This window comes from Melospiza melodia, chromosome 24 (assembly GCF_035770615.1).
Source record: "Melospiza melodia melodia isolate bMelMel2 chromosome 24, bMelMel2.pri, whole genome shotgun sequence".
In the NCBI taxonomy this organism is placed as follows: Eukaryota; Metazoa; Chordata; class Aves; order Passeriformes; family Passerellidae; genus Melospiza; species Melospiza melodia.
The window spans coordinates 3,742,224-3,763,322 of NC_086217.1; the positions used below are offsets into that span (position 1 = coordinate 3,742,224).

At 48.5% G+C, this 21,099-nt stretch overlaps 1 protein-coding gene and 1 long non-coding RNA gene across 2 annotated transcripts; one reads left to right on the top strand and one right to left on the bottom strand.

Annotated features, from left to right (window-relative positions):
- Nucleotides 1–3,002: 3,002 nt before the first annotated feature.
- SRP68 (signal recognition particle 68) lies at nt 3,003–18,857 on the bottom strand. The gene is made up of 16 exons (XM_063175494.1): nt 18,692–18,857; nt 16,741–16,807; nt 16,116–16,229; nt 15,027–15,222; nt 13,326–13,408; nt 12,989–13,098; nt 12,577–12,659; nt 12,190–12,330; nt 8,793–8,891; nt 8,453–8,517; nt 8,010–8,169; nt 6,530–6,624; nt 6,184–6,313; nt 5,686–5,761; nt 4,808–4,860; nt 3,003–4,467 (listed from the first exon to the last, which is right to left on the bottom strand). The coding sequence occupies exons 1-16, from the start codon at nt 18,837–18,839 to the stop codon at nt 4,240–4,242; spliced, it is 1,848 nt and encodes a 615-aa protein (XP_063031564.1). The 5' UTR covers nt 18,840–18,857; the 3' UTR covers nt 3,003–4,239.
- An 864-nt stretch (nt 18,858–19,721) lies between these two features.
- Nucleotides 19,722–20,524, top strand: LOC134428853 (uncharacterized). Its single transcript, XR_010030481.1, has 2 exons — nt 19,722–20,182; nt 20,327–20,524. It is a non-coding gene; the product is annotated as an uncharacterized LOC134428853 (long non-coding RNA).
- The last annotated feature ends 575 nt before the right edge of the window (nt 20,525–21,099 follow it).

Genomic DNA, 21,099 nt, shown 5'->3' on the forward strand with positions numbered 1-21,099 from the left:
CCGCCCGCGCACAACAGACATGTAAATAACACCCTTTGAAAGTGGTTCTAAACCTCCCCTCTGAGCCATTACTGCCTTTTAGGCCAGAGGTGGGAAGGTTTTCACCACAGGTCCCTCGCAGCAGCCCACGGAAGGGCAGGGGATGGACACAGCCTCCTCCTTCGCAGGCGGAGTCTGCACTTGGGCTCTGCCGCTGGCACCGAGCCCCAGCATTGTCACAAAGTAAATCCCCAAAGCACACAGAGGGTGAGCACACTCACTGCGGGGTGGATGCTCCTGAACAGCAGGAGGAATTCCCTGCTTTGGCCCAACCCGAACCCCGCAGTGATCCCCTCCCCGTGGGCCGAGGGGCAGCCGCCGTGGCTCGGCAGGATCACCGTGGCTCGGCCGCCGTGGGTTCCCCGGGGCTGTGGCTCTGCCGCCGTGGCTCGGCAGGAGCGGGCCCTGCTCAGACCCAAAGCAGCGCGGCCAGGCCCGGAGCGCTCACCCACAGGACAGGGGCAGGGAGAGGCTGCATTCCCACAGCTGCTCACCCTCAGTGTGGTTGGGGTGAGCCCAGCACGAAGCTCGGCTGCCGGTGGGGCCTGGTGGGGCCTGCGGGAGCAGCTCCGGGGGGGTTCCCGCGCACCGGGCCCTGAGAGTGCCGGCGCTGAGGGGCCGCTCCCAGGGGGACAGGCATCGGGCAGAGACCCCGGGAGCTCAGCTGGGCCGGGCGGGCAGCTGCAGTTCAGCACCTCCTCAGCCCGGAGCAGGGAGGGAGGAGGAGAGGGCAGAGCAGCCGGGCAGCTCCTAACGCTGCCCCAGGCTGCTCCCAGCCCCGCTCTGCCGGGGTCCTACCACGCATCCCTCCCTCCCTCCCACCCGGCTCTTTTCCTTGGCAGGAAAACCGACTTCCAGCTGCTCCTGTTTGAAAACAGCAATCCCATCCTGAAGGAAGAGTAGCAGCCACAGAGAGTATCACATTGAATCACTCCTTAAGTGAGCAAACACCTCAATCGCACCTGGCTGCAGCCCACAGGGTACCTGTGCTCTCAGGGCAGTTCACAAAAGCTGTGAGGGAGCACAGGAACCCCTCAGCAGATGCATCTTCTCCCAAGGATGAATTCTGTCCCACTGCAGTTGGACAGGGACTTCCCACTCCTCAGCTCAGCAGCTGCCAGCCAAACCTACAACCTGCTGCTCCAGAGACAGCCACAAAGGCCACAGAGAACTCCTGACAGTGCCCACCTGGGGTGACCCATAGCTTGGATTAGGCAACAATTTTCTAGCAACACAATCCCTTGTTTAAAACACCCCAACCCATTTTTCAAAGGAGGCAGACACTGTTGTTTAGGAGCTCCCAGGCCAGACTGTTGCAATCCCACGTGCCACCTTTCAGTTCTTTCACTGCCCAGTTTGCCTCATGCTCTGTCCCCCACGAGTCCCTCGAGACCCATCCAGTGTCCTCAGACCCCTCAGAGTGCACAACCAGAAATAAACATTGCTCAGACACAGGTCTATCACTGGTGGTGGTGTGAGGGCCGTGATGAACATCTCATTCTTATTTTAATAAATGCAATGGTACCAGACACGGCTAGCTCAGCCTGTAATTAAAATTCCAGTGCTAATCCCAAAGATACTCCATAGGAAAAGTTGATTGAAAGCAATCCTCTTGACCATTCTGCTGGAGTTTCCTGTTTTGAGGGCAATCACATGGCCTCCTCGCCAATTAATTCATGGAAAGAGCACAAGCACTTTAAAGGAGCAGCAATGAAAGAGCAGGGCAATGAGGAAGCTTCCAAGCCCCACAACGTGCTCTGAACCTTGCCCTGGCTGTTCCAGGCCCAACACCTGGGCAGGCCCAAGGGAATTGGTTTGTTCTGCACATCAGACACTTAACCTGCCTGCCCTGTGCCCCTGCAGCTCTGTGAGCCCCACCTGAGCCAGCCCAGGCTCCACTGCAGGGCTAAAAGCCTCGGTTTTGTCAGTCTGGTTTGGTCTGCATCATGCAGGTGCCTTCAATAGCAATTTCCCCCCCTTATTTACATTTTTAGGTTTCTTTTCCTGAGCCTCATCAGCACCTTCCATGATTTAAGCCACACCACTGCTCACAAACCCCACTCCATTCACTTTCCACTAACATTACACCAAAACAAACAAGCCAAGCACCTCGGAGTGGTGTTATCTGAGCCTCGGAGCAGAAGAGCCTCCTCCAGAGCTAAGTGGCCATTCCCCAGGGGTTCAGCAGCCCCAGGAGATGGTGTGGCCTCAATCTTCTGAGTGCTGGGGAGGCAAAGAGTGCTCAGTGTTCCTAATACAAACTACACGCCTCAGAGGTTAGGCATAAAAGTTTATTGTTTATTGTTTTCAAATTCCTTATCTGCGTTCAACTCATCAGTTCCCTGTCAAAAGACATTTGGCAGAGAGAGGCCAATGGCTCTTAGGTTTTTGTAACTGTAGCTAGAAAGTGGCCACAGGAGTTTCCCTGGAATCAATCCAGGCACAACACAGAGCTGTGGAAGGAAAGAGTTTGGTGCAAACCAAAGGAGAACACTGTTGTGATTTGATCCAAAAGCTGAGAAGAGCAGCTCAGCTGGACACAGGGACCAGGTGAGCCTGGTCACTGTGGGCCTAAAAGGAAATGGGCTTTAAGGGGAAGAGAAAGCTGCCAGTCAAGTTTTCTAGAAATTGCCATCTGATGAATAATCTTCCACATTTCTTTCACCTGTACACCTCCCTTTCTTCTATAAAATGCCCCTGGAATCCAGAGGCAAAGGGAACTGGCTACAACACCAGAAATTCCCATTTTGTTTCCATGTTGCAAAAATTAAACACAAACAAGGAGTTCCTCCTCCCACTCCCACCTCTTTCTGAGCACAGAGTTCTGTACTTTGAGAACTCACAAATCAGATCAAACTGAACAAAGTGAACATTTATATTAAAATAATGGGAATTGTTAATTCCCCCATTCATCTGACATGCACCTTGCAAGGAAAATTCCCATTACAACAAAAGCCCAATAATTCAAAATGGTCCTGTTTCCAACCTTTACTCCAATGCCTACAAAAGGAGAAAAAACACAAAGTCCAGACAACCAGAACAAACTCTTGCTTCACCTGTCAGGACAGGCTGAGTGAAAACCCACACAGTGCTGGTGGAATCTTCCAAATGCTTTATTTAGGAACAGTTCTGCCCATGTGCTGTGGGTTTTTTCCCTACTGAATTGATCACAATTATGAAATTATCTGCACTTTCAAAGTGCCCATCCCCGTGGCACCTGGGTGCTTTATAAAAAACGCTGTCTGGCACGACAGAGATGAATTATCACTCACAAACCTACTGGTCTGCTGTTCCTTATCCCTCATTTCACATGTAGCTACTGACCAGGGACAAGAAACAAAGCAATAGATGAACTCCAGAAAAAGATCATCTTGTTTTCAGGCAAGGTTTAGATCAGAGACAAAACAAACACCAAGAGACCCAACTTCCCAAGAAGAGCAAGTAGCTATTGCTAAAGCCACCCATGAAGCTATTTTCCCAGGAAAATACTTTCAGGAATAGGTTCTATACTGTATGTAGGTATTTAATGAAGTGTGTGTACGAATAAAGAATGGTGCTGTTGGCCCAGAATACAAATTCACCACCACAGCAGGAGTAACCATCAATATTTGATGTTTGCCATCCTTATTCATAAGGAAAGAGGCTCTATTTTGTCATTTCAGAATGTTACATTCTTTAAAAATATAGAGACTTCTGGGTTGAAAGGGAAGGAGAAGTTGCTGGCTTGGCTACTGTTCCACAGTCATTGTGTGGAAGCCTCACCTTGCTGGTTTAGCTCTGCATCTACTTCTGCCTCTATTTCCCAATTACACCCCAATTTCTAGATCAAAAAACCAAATAATAGTGTCAAATTATTGGACAGGGGCAGGAATCAAATTGTATCCATGCCCTGGTCCATGGTGAGTAGATGTGTACCAACCCTGGACAGGTCACTGATCACAAACTTCTCCAAGCAGAAAGGAATTTCTCTGTGCTCCAGGTTATTTTCAGCTATTTATAGTGTATGTTTGTTTCTGAGTAATTGTTTGTCTTTAATACACTGGGAGAGAATGTGTGTGCACAGACATGAACACAGGACACAGGGGAGAAGATGGTAAAACTGCCCTCTCTTGGTTTCAGGTGCAGGTATTTGTGTCCTAGAACCTCTTGGAGCTTCTCCTTCAATACAGAATAAAACCTCTGTTCCTCTGGGGGTGCTGGTTAACTTTTGAATCCAAAAATGCCCTTTATATATCCTGTGAGGCCACTCTTGGCCTTCTGCTCCACCTTGTCCTCCAGAGGTGGGAAAGCAACATGGTTAAGGGCCAGGTCAAAGAACAAGGGTTTGCATGGAATGGGCTGGAATCCTGGTGGGAAGTGCACGAGGCTGACTTGCTTGCTGACCAGGGAAGGATCCAGGCAGAAAGTCTCAAACCGTTCTGAGAGAGGCTGCAAGAGACCAAGGCAGGGACACAAATTAAACCCCAGGCACGTCAAAAGGGTCAAACATCAAACAGAACTGAGCAGCAACTGAGACAAGAGAAGTTCAAGCTCCTTTGTGAGGCCTCTGAAAATGTTTTAACCTTCTGTCAAAGCACAGCTGCAGGATCTCTGGCAAACCCTCCCATGTGCAGAGAGAAAGCCAAATAAAATCTCCTAAATACACCAGTCACAACCAAATCTTGATCAATGTGACATTTCTTGTGTTGTGAGAGACACTTAGGTAACAAGATAAAGGTGATGGTCATTAAGAGCACAGCTGGAATTTGCCTGAGCTCTTGGCTCTTACCTTGCCATCCTTGACCTGAGATGGAGACTCAGTCTCATGAGGATCATTTGCATCTGCAAAATTGAACAAAAGGGGGTAAGAATAACAGGCTTGACCTTGGTGTAGAGTAAGATTGTCTCAGGAAGCAGCTGTGCCACAAGCTTAGCCATGATCCTTGCTCTCTGGGATACACAGGACAATATTTCCAGCAGAATCAACTTGATTTCTAGAGTAAGCACCACACACACTCATCTAGAGCCAACACAGCCCTGCAGTGGTGGAGCTTCTCCTTCACCCTGCCATGAGAAGGTCTGGAAAGCAGCACAGGCTTTGAGTGAAGCACACAGCAAAAGATGATGAGAACACCCTGGGAGGGGTCTGTTAAAGCAACATCAAGGCAATAAAGGAGGCAACACACTCCTTGTCCTGGATTCCCAGCAGCAGGCACAGCAAAAACAGCAGCCCAAGAAATCACAAAGTTCATCCATCCCCCAGAGTTCTGTTGGCCAGGCTGACACTGACAGAGAGAACATCACTGCTCTCCTCTTAGTTCACCCAACCAGGCAAAACTGGGATGAGTAAAGCCAAAGTGACTGCAGCAAAAAATGAAACACTGAACTGTTCTGTGCAGGCTCCCAAAGTGGGTGCACATCCCCAGGAAGGGTTTTAATATCTCTGGGCAGGGAGCAAGATGCCAATGTCCAGCCACTGCGTGCCTACTGTACTACACACAGATAGAAGCAACCAGAACTGGGGGAAAAGTACTTTTCCAAAACCTGAGTGAATGGTGATGGAGAAACCTTTGGAACTTCAGAAATGAAATAAAAGGAATGAAACAGCTGCAGGGGTTTTAGTCAAGATACATTAGAGCAGAGCTCTAGTATAGTTGTGTTACTCACCTAAAATAGCTGCTGCTTGCAAGGAATACTTCTCTGCATTGACTTGAGTGATGAGATCCTGAACATCAGGCAGCTCCTAAAGCATTAAAGAAAATTATTTCAGAGCCTGAAATGTGCCAGTCTAAGAATCAAAGCAAAGGTAAAACCAGACAAAGTAAGAACTAAGAAATTAACTCCTAGTGTTGATAACCTTTCCCAGAAGGAGAAAAGCTACAGTATTGTGCTTCAGGCACCACAGAAGTTGTATAAGAGAAAATGCACATGTGAGAAAAAGTGGTAAATTGCTTTGGAGTCGGTGCAAGTCTGTTCCTCCTCCAAGTGGGGAGCTGTAGTGTTCCCATGTCACTAGAAGGTCTCTGCTACAGTGAACATTACCCTTCTCCCTAGTTAGAGATCAGTCTTGAATTATAATGGCCTGGCACCTAATTAATAATATTAACAATAAATATTGGGACAGAGCTGCTTCATAAAACTTCAGCTTCAGGACTGGGCTCGTACCTTCAGGCTGTTCCTGTGAGCTCCAGCTCCCGACTGAACCTCGCGTGCGTATTTCAGCACCCTCTCGTACAGCACGAGGGCTTCACTCCACTTCTTCACCAGGACGTAGGACTGGGCAATGAAGAAACACCTGCAACAGCCAAGAGAGCGTTCCTGATGTGTTTGTTGTCCACACCTTTTGCCAACTGAAATGATTGGCAATAGGAGATATCTTATTTTCCCTTTAGGAACTGTCTCAAAGGACAGAGGAAACTGCATCAAAGGCCTGCACAGCACACAGAGCTGTGCAATGGAACTTCTGAAAGTGTCACATGTGCTAAAGAAAACCTGGATGTTTCTCAGTCACCTGTAAGCTTTGTACACAAGTGTCTTCAATCCAATCTCCTTTTGGAAGTTCTTGTCCTCTTCTAGGCCAGGAAGTTGTGTGAGTTCCACAAGGTTCTGTGCAAAAGAGAGTCAAAATAATAAATGCAGGCATTGCCTTCCTCTGGAATCTGCTGGTCTAAGAGAAAGCTGACCCTTTTGACAAGTCAACAGAACACTCCCAGGGAAATAGTTTCCAGTTTTCTAATCATCAGTTTTCCAACCTCGTGAAGGACTCTCATTGAAACTTGTGCAAGTTGCCCTCAGGACAGACTTCCTGACACAAACAAGAATTAGGACAAAGACTCCTTAAATTTCATATGAACTAATTCTTTCAAAAGGCATTTCCCTCTCCCATTCACAACTGCTTCAGCCACAGGCTGCCTCAGTTAACTGCAGAATTATGGGAGAAATGGAGAACCTGCTTATGAAGAACAAGTATTTTTAGCTGCTACTTTCCCTGGCCAGCAGAAACTGCAGCAGCTCTAAGGGTGCTGCACAAGAATCAGAAAGACTATTTTAAAACTTTATTAGAGTGCACAACAAAGGACACCCATTCAAGCAGCAGGTTCTGCTCATAACTAAAAGAGGTTTTTTGTGTTTCATGCAGATGTTGAACATCTTTGAGGCACTTGAAGGTACTCAGCTACTCTTCAGACTTCACAGTAGCTCACTTACAGTGCTGTATTTCTGCAATAACCTTTTGTAACACTCAGGTTTCCTACCCATGCACATCCTGTTTATCCTAAGCACACAGCTAGTGTGTTCTCTGGCTAGGCTGCTGTCCTGGGTTGACTATATGATGCTTTAATCCCCAATCATCTCATTCTGTTTATGTTGAATAATAAGTTTTGTACCTTTAAGAGTGTTCCAGAGAGTGAAGGTGGGGGGAGAAGAAGCAGCAGTTTGTTTTCAGACACTGCACTCCTCCCCCACATTCCTGCTCCTGGACTGTGTTGTGTGTGGACAGACAGTGGGACAGAGCTCTTCTTTTGCTTTTTAGTTAGTGTTAGCTAGCTGAGGCAAAGAAGTCCCCTAGACTGTTTTTTTTTTTTTTCCCTTTTTCTTTGGACCTCTTGAAACTGCTGTGGACTGAACACCCAGGAGAGCACCGGCAGCTGCACCTGTGGCCCACTGGGCTGGGCCTGGCCTGTGACAATTCCAGCACCAGAGGGACTGACCAGAGACTGAGTGAGCTGAGCTTCAACCCGGGGTTTTCTCAGTTTGTCATCTCTTTTAGAGTGGCAAGGGCTCTCATTGTTTGATATCGTTTTGGTTTTATTATTTAATAAACACTTTTTTTCCACCTTTCTCCAAGGAGGTATTTTTTCCTTCGGGACCAGTTGTGGGGAGGGGCTGATTGGATCTGCTTTTCCCACCGGAGCTCCTTTGGGGGATTCTTCCCCAAATTTGCTCTAAACAAATGAGCAGCTGCAGAGCTGGCTGTGTTTTCCCAGCAGTACCTGCAGGATGATGTCGTAGAGGCGGATGAGGTCCTGCGGCCGCGGCGAGCGCTTGCCGTCCTCGTCGGAGCGCTGCTGCTGCAGCAGGGCCTTCTGCAGGGACTTGGCCATGCTCTCGTTGCGCCTGATGGCCGTGGACAGCTTGATGTAGGTCAAATAACTGCCAGAAGAAAAAGAGAAATCCCATCAGCACTGTCACAGCTACTCAGATATTACTCTGTGTTCTGAGCTGGTGGCGGAAAAACAGCTGGGAGGTCAATGTGAGAGTCTGGAGGGAAATGTTTACAAAGCTCCCTGAATCAGATCCTTATCTGTACAGTCATCCTTTGGGATCCCAAAGGCTCAGAACAAAAACCCCATAAAACAAAATTAAACAAAATAAAATCCTGACATAAGAACATGGCTTCTTCACACTAGCACTGGCAGCAATGTTTGCCTGTTACCTGTGTAAGTACTGGATGTTGGACACCTTCCCAGAATCATTTTCCAGAGAGTGTTCTCGCTGCTTCTGTGGGCAATGGAGATAAAACACTGCATTATTTACTTAAAACTGGCAGCCAAGGGATGAAAAACACAGAACAACTCAGGATTTGGGTAAGCCATGGAAGAAACAGACTTCTAGGCAAAAGAGGGAGGGTTTCTCCATTGCTATTCCCTCACTCCAGAGAGAGTAAATGCAAATTTTGCAGCACTTTATTAAGGAAATCCCAGCAAGCTGAACACTAAACCACTCCCAAGGAAACATGGTGTCAATGGAAGTAGAAACTGGTGTTTGCTGCTCACCTGGTCAGGTTTCAATTCTTCCCGAACTGCCTGAATGGCATCTCTGCACTCACTGAGTAAAGACTCAAACAAACGTTCCTTTGTCTCCTCATTTTCTGCCTAAGAGCAAAGGAGATTCAAGAAATCAGATTTTTTTTGTACAATGCATAAATTAACTAAGGAGATTAAATGAAGTTTCTCCCCACTTATGTCTTTAAGGTCCATGGGTAGTTAGAACTCCAATCTGTGCCTGTCTGCAACATATTCTTGGGGAAAATCTGCCAGAAATCTTGGAGAATGGAGTTGGTGCTGAGAACTGAACAGCAGTGAAGGCCCAGCAGACACAGCTCAAGGCCTCATTCCTGCACCAGTTACCCTCCTTCCCAGTAACTCCATTCCCTCCTGGATGGCACCTGCACTGCCCCCTGAGCTGAGGCTGGACTGCACTGTGGGAAAGGCCCAGCAACACAAGAGCTGAGCAGTCCTGAACTGGCAAACTACCAATGCAGACAGCTCTTGTTATGCTGATTTAATGTTCCCATGTGGTAAGAAAATGCAGATGATTATCTTTTCTCCACTCCCACTCCAGCAATGCTCACAGTGGCAATAACTTGCTTGTTTGAAGCATCTTTCACAGTAACCCTACATTTCAGCAGCAGGAGTGACCGAGTGCTTTTCTGCTGTCACTATAAGTTTTGTTAAAAAAAAAAAAAAAAAAAAGTGAAGCAGCTTTTGGCCTTCTGCCCCAAAACCAGAACTTGAAAACAATTTTAAAAAACAAGTTGAAGCCTGATCTCTGCCTAATTTATTGGCATATCGTGTACCCAATTAAACAAGCTCCCAAACCGAAACTCAGCCTTTATTCAGATGCTGAGAAGGAAACCAGGTGGAGATTGCAAGACTTGCAATGATTCAGTAAGAAAAAACTGCTCAGCAGCAAACCTCAGCCTCAGTGATTGAAGGAAAATTCAAGAGCACCAGCACCATGTTCTGCCACTCTCATCTCATGCAACAGCGTAAGATGAGCTTTGCTGCAATAAATTTGCAATTGTCAAAGTGAATAAAAAAATGGCTAAAACCTTGCTTACTTGTTAATCTACTGCACAGCTCTGCAGACTCTGCCTCTCCACTTCCCACATTCACATACCCAATCAGGAATGTTATTTTTACTCCCTCACAAAGCCTCAGGTATCCTGTGATGGAGGCGGTTTTTTGGGTTTGGGACTTTTTTTGTTTTTAATTTAAGATTTGCTGTGAGAATTTTTAAGGTGGGACTGGCTCCTGAGAATAACCAGAGACGAGTCTGACTGCATTCTCAACCTCACCCAGAGCAGCACAGCAATTTCACTGTAAGCACAAAAATGAAAACAGACACGGCCAGATCATCATTCAGGCACAAACAGGGCAAGGGCTGGGCCCTGCAATGAAACAAAGGCTTTCCTTTCCAAGCAAAAACTTCTTGAGCTGATTCTATGCATAAATACACATGTTCTGATTTGGGAGATAGATATCAGATCACAGGAGTGAGACACAAGTGCTACAGCTGGTGATACAACTGTCCTGACAGAATGGCAGTTTCATTTTAGAGGGTTCATGGAAACCAATCCCACTGAATCCAATCCCAAAAATGTGGAGTGCTCAGCTGTCAGATTTTCTTTGGTCTAAACCACTGTGTAACATCTCTGACAGCTATTACCACCCATTTTTGCTGCAATCTAGAGATGAGCACAGAATCCTTGAGGCAATAGCAGCTAGGAGCACACCTGTGTCATGCTGCCCTGCAGCTCTGTCACTTCTACCTGGGGAGAGCCACTGGGCCCTCAGTCACACCTTCAAATCCACAGAAGGACTGACACAAGCAATTTTAAACCTGGATTCCTGTTTCAGTTTGGCTTATTTGTTCTGCTCCTCCCATCACCAATAAGGCACCAAAGGCAACAGTATAATTGCATTGGGAGACTCCATTTTTACACAAAACAGACTGGTTTTACTTCTAATTAAACCCTGCAGAGCACTGCTGGTATGCCAGGGTTTCAGCTCAGTGAAGATGAGCAGAGAGGTGCCAAAGATCCCAGGAAGCACCATTCATTCACCTGAAGCTGGAGTGCCCACCACAGCTGACACAAGTGCAGAACTGCTGCCAAAAAGGCAAGTTTTGGCCCTCTGGGAATGTAAACAGTGCTGCTGCAATGCTCAGCTCTCACCAGTCCACTCAACTCTGTTCAGTCACAGCTCCCCAGGAATGCAAAGCAAGAGGAGAACAAATTCAGGCTGTTCTGCCACTGCTTTAGAGAGCAACTAAACTGAGAAAATCCAACTGTCAGCTGCCAGGATTAAGTTAAATGAGGGAACTCTTGAGCTGTACTTCCACCTGCTGGCCACACTTATGTGCTTCCTGAAACCAAATCTATTCAGCAACATCCAATTCCTAACACTATGGGTAACACTCAGGTTTCCCACTCCTAATCACACTCCTCTCACCACTATCCCCCTGCTCTGGTCTTAACCCTCTGTAGAGCTTTTGTTTTATAATTTCTGGTTTTTATTTATCATTATTATTCTCCTGGAGATATAACGCTTTTAATGCTGCAAAATCCCCATTTTCAGTGGCAAGAGTTATTACTGAAGATCCTATCACTGTCTTTGAAAAGTCTGAGTGTGTATGCAGCCACTAAAAAGCAGGATACCTCCTCTAGTCACCACTTCCAAGGAAAAAAGTACAAGTGGAAAACTTGACTACAATACAAAATATATTAATTGTATGTGCCACTGCAAGTTCCAGTGAGCTGGATTTCAATAATCCTTGTCTGTCCTTTCCAACTCAGGATATTCCATGAGTCTATAAAGTGTTTCAGAACTATTACATGTGAAATTGATTTACATCCTGACATTTATTAATACACTTCCTGCTTTTGAAGATTTCCAGAAGTCAGTAAGAGAATGGAATAGATGTCATAGTACCTGCTACACCTGGCAAATGGCTATTTTGTTGCTGAAAAAAACATGATCAATATGTATTTTTATTTTGGCTACTCTGAAGTTGGAGCATTTGAGCAAGTTAAAGAAATTAGAAGAGTATTTCAAAACCAGTTACTCTTAAAAATGCAACCTTCATTGCCAAGTGATGCACTAATAATAGTGGTTATCACCCTGCTGCTGGAAGGCAGCCCAGAATGTTCCAAGGAGCAAGAATACTCAGAACAGATCTCCCAGACTACTCCCCTCTGTGAGAGCTATCCCCAGCCAACACTTCAGCTCTAGGTTATAATCAGTATTCCCCCACTTTTACCTTCAGCTTTCCAGCCCCAAGTTTGAAAAAAATGAGATTACTCACAAACTTTTAGTTCAGGTGCCAGGTATTGCACAGAAGGAAAAGAGGATGGTTGGAAGGGCAGGATGGAGAGGGCTGCTGGGTTACCTGAGCAATTGCTGCCTCGTTGTCAGCCAGCCCCAGCAGGAAGATCCTCACTTTGTCAATCTTCACTGGGACAGTTCTCCCTCTCCACTCCACCTCACTCATGGTGGCTGCCTGCTTTGCCCGAGTCTGGGTAATCAGTGCCTGCACAGAACACACTGAGCTTAGGAGCTTCAATTTACAGGGGTGCAAAACTGAACCTCCTGAATTCATGTTTGATTGACTACTTTGAAATCAAAGGGCTTTTTGGGAAAGTGTTGTTTCCCACAGAGCCTAGGCTTGCTTGCTCACTTCTGTTCCATTCTGGCTCCTGAATGATTTGCTGCAGCAATATTCATGCTCAGCACAGTAATAATGAGTATTTCAAGCTGAGGCATGCAAATAAATTACCTCCAGTTTTTCTGCAAGAAGACCTTCAGTGCCACCAGACCTCAGTCTCATCTGCATCAACTCATTCATGGCAGACTGGTCACCTGAGAGAATCAACAAATTGATATCACATTTCCATTTGACTTCAAAATCACATTTGTGTACAAAAACTAAACATTAGATACTGGCAGTTTAAGGACAAGCTTGCAATTTCATTCTGACTTCATAGGCAAGCTACCACAAACTGTTATTCTGTCTTTCTACACATAACCACAGGTGCTGTTGCAAAATGAGGCCCTTTCTGCATTGCTAAACTGTCCCAATACACAAGCAGAATTTGCCCAGAATATTATGGCCTCAGTGGGACTTAGACCAGGGTTTAACTAAATGAATATTGATTTCCTGGGAACAGATTAAGCCCCCCTTCCCTTACCAATGTTGTAGGCACAGTAGCGAATGTTGGGCGAGATCTCCTCCACACGCTGGTTGTACAGCACAGCTTGCTCTTCTGTGAAAGCATTGGCCAGCTTTTCATAGATGGTCCTACAGCAAAGGACAAATATTAGCACTGCAGTGTGTGTCACTTGTGAGGTGCCATCCTAAGGGAACAGTTTGTGTCTGTGCTCTGGAGGATGCTGTTTCTTCAGCAGCACCTCCCAGTTAAGCACAGTTAACAATGCACAGAGTTAGTTATGTTAGTTTAGTTATGTACATAACTAAAGTGATCCAGCACTATTTCCTGAAGGAAGCTGGTGAAGGGAGGGACTCACTTGCATTTGTTGAAAGCCTCCATTGCTGCCTTCCACTCCTGGTGCTCGAAGCGCAGCATGCCCGTGAGGTAAGCCATGTATGCCTGCACACAGAGCGAGGGCAAGGAGTGAGAGTCTGTCCGAATTTTCCCTCATCTGCCTCACGATCGTCCTTGGGAGAACACTGAAGAGAAGCCCCCTCCCTGTCTAGAATATCTGGCTCTGAAGGAGAAAAGTCACATGCCAAAGGCCCTGAGACCTGAAAGCTCAGTGTTAAGCTGTTGTTTTCACAGGAGTGTTTGCTGTATGCTAAGGGGGCACCGTGCCCCGTTTGCAACAACAGCAGCTCTGGAAGCTGTCCCACCTCTCGGCCTGGCTGGACTTCTCCTGAGTCTCAGGTGGTCTCCCACAGAAGACCCTCACCTGTTTTACAACCACTGTGACAGACAGACTGAGATGTAAGGAACCTCTCCATCAAGGACTGAGACATGAAACCTCCATGTGCAAAGGCCCCTCTGCTCCTTCCAAGGACTGGGACTGAAACCCCCAGCCCGGGGGAGGTGTGTGGGGGAGGCAAGCTGACCAAAGCGAGATGTTTGCTTGCAGGTTGTGACCACTGAACCAAGAAAACAACGGCTCTCATTTACTGCTGAGAACATAGACTACCTGTTACATCTGTTCACTATTGTATCTGTTCCCCCCCACTCACAATTTTCAGTAATAAAAACCTCTGAGTTAGCTAGAGCCTTTGAGATCTCCCCAGCATAACAGGCTGGACTGTTGATCCTCAACTGGACCAATGGACTTTGTCTCTGTGTTGGTAGCTATATCCCCTCCCTTTCTCTCTCCTCTCTCTTTCTCTGTCTCTATCTTTTTCTCTCCCTTAATCCCTCTATCGCATTTTTGCTGTGGTTATTTCAATAAAACTGCATTTGATTTGATTATCACTGCAAACCCCCCTTGTACCGTGTTGGTTTTTGCACTCTGAGATCACTCCTACGAACCACCAGGTCATCTGTTCACTATGACAGATCCTGACACAAGGTCACGTGCCCCACCACCAGCACAACTGGGGCCACCTTCAGCAGCAAGGCTGCTGTGACTCCTGCAGGGGGTGACCAATCCTTGCCCTTTTCATTAGGGCTTCCCACAGAAGACAAGTGATTTGGATGACAGGTTACAGCTACCTACATCTTCTCCTTTAACTGACTCTACTGCATTTCTAAGGAAGCACAGAATCATAAAATGGGATCACAGAATGGATTGGAAGGGAGCTTAAAGATCATCTAGTTCCAATCCTCCTGACATGACAGGGACACTTTTCACTAGACAAGGTCACCCAGAAATTAAAGATATTTCTTGTTTGTTATGCAATGGCCCACTAATGTCACACAACTTTTTTCCCCAGCAATATGCTATACAATGGCAGTTTAATTAAATGAGTACAGCACTGCTGTTCAAAGATTTCACAAGAGCTGTTTCCTGTTTTCCAGGAACTGAACCCCCAAATCTTACATTCTAAGTGGCTACTTCAGCACATTTAACAAAAAGGTAACTCAATAGATAAGCAGTTTCTTAGGCTGTGTTGAACCACCTCAGCTGCCCTCAATTCTTTGTACTTTTATTATCTATTGAGAGACAGCAATTATTTCTTCACCCCAAATTCCAAAGGTTTCTTGTTCAGCCCTTACTGTACAACAAGAGGGAAGTATCAGTGGTTACCTGAGCTTCCAGCTTAGTCTTGGCATCCACCCTGTTGCTCTCACAGAGCCTCTCCAGCTCCTCGGCGTGTTTCACAGCCTTGCGCAGCCGCGACAGCAAATGGAAGCGCTTGCGGGGCTCCGTGTTGGCCTCCTGCTTCAGCTGCATGGCATAGCTCCAGGCCCTCTCTGCGTCCATCAGGATCAGCAGCAAATACCTGCAGGCAACAGGAGGGTGCAAGGGACAAGAATGACACTCAGGCAAGAGTTGTATCAGCACCAGCTCTTTGCCATTTGGTCCGCCAAGTTCAGTACCAGTAGTTGGTTAGTAAGAGGCAGATGCTTTTACTTCTTAAAGTTCTAAGCACACAAAGTCTTGTTATTCCTGACTAGTTTCTGCTGTGTTTGTCACTCAGAAGTGTAATCACCTCACTGAAGAAGAGCATTATGTATCATTCTGTAGCACCACAGACACTACAAAGACAAGAGATTGTCATTTTAGGCCACACTTCAAACTGGTTCAAAATGTTCTTAACAACACAGGTGAATGCAGCATCGTGTGTTGTTTTATCACAAGAAAAGACAAGACAGGACACATTTCAAGTATTCCTAAAAGATGGGAAGTGAACCCAAAATCCTGGCTACTCTCCACATATTCTGTCAGACAAGCATTCTCTCAAATTTAGAAGATTCAAGTAAAACTGGCAGTGCAATATTTCTGTTCAAACAGAAGGGATTGCATCTCTAACCCCAACCTGCTGGCTACATTCACATTACCAGCATTCCCATGGCTACCTTGCAACAGACCTGAATAAGCATTTCCTCTTCAAAGTCACAGGAATTTACTGATCATGAAAAGAATCCATTTTAGCAACTATGAGGGAAGAGAAGGAACAGGTTGTTACTGCTCCTTCTTGTCCCACTGGATCTGAGCAGTGTCTCCTGCATCTGCACTACAGCCTGAACTTTTATTAATAGCAAGCACACACATCTCTGAAAAGAAATGCTTTGGACGATATTGCACAAAATAGTTTTCCACCTGAAACAGAAATTACTGAAAGCAAACTCTTCAGTACCATACTGAATTCTCAATTGCATCCAGTCCCTGTACCTGTTGTCTGAGAGAATCTCTTCAGTTACTTTCTTCCCAGTGAACTTGTGTCTGTTGCCCATCTTGAAGTTGAGAGTTTTGCGGAGCCGCCTCAGCCTGCGGGAGCAATAACCCCTAAAAAGAGACAACCACAGTCATAGTTTGGCCAAAGGACAACTCTGTTTCTGTTTACTGCTCTATCCAAATAGGAAAAAAAAAATTAAGGCTGTACCAGGCAATGTTTTAGCAATTTAAACTCCATGTGTGACATATGGTAGCTCAAAAACTTCCTGTAAAGCAGCAATTAACAGAAAATAAGGTTAGAGGACATGTAGTTATTGATAATCTTGAAAAATCAGGGTGATGTGTTCATTACTAGCTGCTTTATGTGTGTTTATTGAACACTGAGCTCTGGAGGAGTACAGTGCCTAGCAGGGAGCTGTGAGCACAAGCTCCTGTGGGCAGTGTTGATGCAAGAGCCAGCAGAGCCCCAGCACAGCGCAGCCAAGGGCAATGAGCATACGGGGCCCCATGTGGAACAGCCTGTCAGGGGTTTCCACCTGGCAGCTGGGTTTTGCTGCCTGCTACAGGGGGTTACAATTTAAATGGAGTGTAGCCAAGCCCAGGAGCAGCCCCCAGCACTCACCTGTACCTCTGGAAGTCACCATGCCTCAGGCCGTGCTGCTGCTGCGACTCCTTCACGATCTGCAGGACTGCGGCTGCCGTTAAGGGACGCTCACAGTGCAGGGCACCAGCTCCTCCCTCCACCCCAAAATAACAGCAGGGAACCCACAGAACCCCATCAGACAAACACACTTGGAACACTGGGGCACCCCAAAACCTCCCAACAGCCGAGAGCTGATGGCTCTAAAGCACCTCATGAGCCCAGAGCTCCTGCCTGGCAGCAGAGACCGAGACAAACCTCAAGCACGTCCTGCAGACACCCACGGGAGTGCTGCTGTCACCAGAGCTCCCTCTGGGATAAAGACCCCTCCAGGATAACACACCTGGCTACAGGAACTCCCCAGCCACAACTGTGACACAGATGTGTTGGAAAAACTGAGGTAGAGAAGCTTTCCTGCCCAGGAATGTCCCCTCGCTCAGGAAAAGAAGAGAATCACTGCTGCCTGCCCAGCACAAACAAACAAACAAACAAACAAAAGTGCCTTCTGAGCACAGAACCTCATAAAAAGAGTTTTAGGAAAAAACTGATTTTCTCAATTTTCAGCACGTTTCTAGTGTTGCTGCAACAAATATCAGTGACAAAAAGCACTGCCCTGTGACCTGGGGCACCATCACTCCATCAGTTCCATCCAGCCTCCCCATCCTGCAGTGGATTGGCACAGCTCCTGCACTTCCTTCATTCCCTCAGATATTCCTGCCAATAAAACCATGCCACATTCTAGTAAATCTGATGGTTTTCATTCAGTTTACAAGGCAGGTTATTTTGTGAAATTAAATCTCCACCACACAGAAAAAACCTCTGTGTTGTATATATTCATATCCTAAAATTTCCTTTTTAAGCTTGACCAAGAAGCCTCTAAAGAAAACCCACAAAAGAAAACCAGACTGTAAAACAACCTCAACAAAAGAAAAACTACAACTACACCTAAAGAAACCACCAAACATTTAAAGTTTAAAATGCCAGATGTCTAGCAAAATGTTTTCTTGGGACTACACCTAAAAGAAACTCTCTGAAGCATTAAAACCCTGCACCAATAGTGATTACACTGAATTATTTTACATTTGCAGAACAACCCAGTCCAACTGCAATGTCTCAACACAGATCTCCTCATCCCTGCTGCCTACCCAAGATTTTTTCCAGACTCTCTTTTACCCTGCACATTTACTTGCTGAATTCACACCCCCTGAACTTTTTCATTTTTTTCACTAACACATTCCCAGGGCAATTGCCATGTCTGCACCTTACTCCACACTTACTGACTACACAACACCTGCCATGTGCCACGTGGAAAACTGCAACCTGATTTCCCCCGGGCTTCCCTCTGACCCAGAAGATAAAACAGCTCGATCGCAGCTGTGCAGCTGGACTGGGTTTCACGTGGAAGTTTCACCTACAAAACCTCCATGAGTTTTACACACTGAGATTTCAGAGCATTAAACCTGCAGGAACCAGTCTGCCACCTCGGCGCACCTGTTAAGGTTTTTTAAGTATTAATCCTCACTTCAAGCTGCAGTATCACCACGAGCAGCTTATGGGTGCCCTGCTAAGGGTTTTTTAGGTATTATTGCTCACTTCAAGCCGCAGTATCACCAGGAGCAGCTCACGGGTGCCCTGCTCGTACCCGGCCCCGCTGTGGAGACCGACGCCAGCTGTCCCGGGTTCGGGAGGAGACGCAGCCCAGGCAGAGCGCGATTCCATAAATCAGGAAAGCCAGCCGGCCTTTTATCCCCACCAAACCCTCACAGCCCCAGGCCAGCACCGCCCGCAGCTCCGGGGTGTCCCTGTCCCCATCCCCGTCGTCCCTGCCCGCCCCGGCCCTGCGAGCCCCGCGCTGCCGCCACGTCCCCCCGCCGCCCACGGGGCCGGGCCTGCCACGTCCCCCCCCCGCCGCCGCCGCCGCCGCGCAGGATGCTCTCCAGGCCCAGGCTATCGCCGAGGCCGCCGGGCTGCGGCCCCGCCGGCCGCTCGTTCTCCTTGTTGTCCTTGCCGTCCTTGTGCTCCTTGCTCTCCTCCGCCCCGGCCCCGCGGCCGCCGCCGCCTCCCTGACGCTCCGCCGCCATCTTGCAGCGGGGCCGCGGGCGCAGAGCATCACGGGCCGGGAGCGGCCGCGCGGGGGCCGCCGGGAACGGGGAGGACCCGGGGGGAGCCCGGGCGGGGAGCGGGAACGGGATTGGGGGAACCGGAACAGGGAACGGGAACAGGGATTGGGGGAACGGGATTGGGGGAACCGGGACAGGGAACGGGATCATCCGGGGCAGGGAATGGGAACGGGGGAACCGGGACAAGGAACGGGAACGGGGGTTGGGGATTCGGGACAGAGAACGGCATTGACACCGGGATTGGGATTGGGGGAACCGGGACAGGGAACGGGAACGGGATCGGGGGGATTCGGGACAGGGAACGGCATTGGGATCGGGGGAACCGGGACAGGGAACGGGAACAGGGATTGGGGATTCAGAACAGGGAACGGCATTGGGACCGGGATTGGGATCGGGGGAACCGGGACAGGGAACGGGATCGGGGGGATTCGGGACAGGGAACGGGACTGGGAACGGGGGAACAGGGGGAATCCGGGACAGGGAACGGGATTGGGATTAGGATCGGGATTGGGATCGGGGGAATCCGGGACATGGAACGGGAACAGGGATTGGGGGATTCGGGACAGGGAACGGGGGAACGGGATCGGGGGACTCCGGGATAGGGCTTGGGAACGGGGGATCTGAGAACGGGGGAATCCGGGACAGGGATGGGAGGATCCAGGATGAGGATCAGGAGAATCCGGGACAGGGATCGGGGGATCCCGGCGGCCTCCCGGGGCCCGGCCCCACGCAAGGTGCGGGTCCATCCCCGCCCGGCCCCTCCTGCCCGTGTGCCGCTCCTCCATCCCGGGCTGAGCCCCCGGCTCCGTCACTGTGCTCTGCCCCAGGGATCCGCAATGCTGACCCCAAAATCAGCCCCACCCAACCACCCCAAAACTGACCCCAAAATCAGCCCCAGCAGCCCTGCCCCGCTCACCCACCCCAAAATCAGCCCCACCAACCCTGCCCCGCTCACCCACCCCAAAATCAGCGCCACCAACCCTGTCCTGCTCATCCACCCCAAAATCAGCGCCACCCAGCCCTGCCCCACCCAACCACCCCAAAACTGACCCCAAAATCAGCCCCAGCAACCCTGCCCCGCTCACCCACCCCAAAACCGACCCCAAATCAGCCCCCAGGGTGCCCCCGCTCCTGGCGGCGCTGTTGCTGCTCCGGGCAGCCCTTGGGGAGAGGGGCTTTAACCTCCCCCGGGCTGAGCGCTGAAAACAAATCCTCCACCTCCAGCAGCCTGAACCCCTCGGGCAGTGCAGCTGCGAAAGGAGAGACTGCCCTTATCTCACCTCATCCCGGAGCTATTTCATGCTGTAAGCACCAAAGACCAGGTCCTTTGCACATGGGGCTGAATACCTCATTTGGGACAAACACCACATTTATTTGAGCACCTAATGGTGACATTTACATAAACCCCTATGTGTACAAACTGCTCCAAGAGCTGTTTGTGCCCCCAGACCCATCTTTGCCACCCTGGGCTCTGCCTGCCTGGCTCACTTTGCTGTCACACTCCCAGAAGCAATTTGGCTCCTCTCCCCCTCCGAGGGCTCAGCTGTGACCTGTTATTCCTGATTTCAAACTTCTCCTTTCCTCTCATAGACAGCAAAGCTCAAAGGGGAAAAAAAGGAATAAATAAAAATCAACCATGTCCTCAAGTGGCAGCTTTCTGTGCACATGTTTTAAACTCTTTGCTCCAGGCTCCCAATGCATCTCCCAGGGATTCATTTCATTCCCTATCTGAACCAAACTGTGCTCCAGGATGATGCTGAACTAAGCAGGCACAGCAATTAAAGCCCATTTTACAAACAGCAGCTCCTCTCTTGCAGCTGGGGCAGTTCACACAGGCTTGGCTTGGGCTGGCACAGCAGCACCCACCTTCAGGTGCCCCAAAAAGCACCCAAAAGGACCTAATTCAGCGTCAGGACAGCCACCAGGTGTGGCACAGGAACATTTCTGCCACACCACCATTTTTGCACACTGGCAGGAAGCTTTGCTGCTCCTCTGGATTCCTCTGGAACCTGGAAATGGGAGGACAAAAGCACCTGGGCGTGTGAATTCCACCTGCAGAGCTCTGAGGGGATCCTTGCAGCGAGGCTGAGCTGCCTTTGGTGTCACGGGGACAGCTGCAGAGAATAAATCCACAGAGCTACAGGCACTCACATCCCTCTGCCAGCCCCACAGCGTGCCTTTTCCTATTGGTTTTGGTCTTTTCCTATTGATTTTCTCCTTT

Coding starts and splice junctions, on each gene's coding strand:
- SRP68 (XM_063175494.1), bottom strand. CDS start 18,839: ATGGCGGCGGAGCGTCAGGGAGGCGGCGGCGGCCGCGGGGCCGGGGCG. Junction 13,099..13,325: donor GAGGCTTTCAACAAATGCAA/GTGAGTCCCTCC, acceptor CCTTTGCTGTAG/GACCATCTATGAAAAGCTGG. Junction 8,892..12,189: donor ACGAGGCAGCAATTGCTCAG/GTAACCCAGCAG, acceptor CTTTGCTCTTAG/GCAGAAAATGAGGAGACAAA.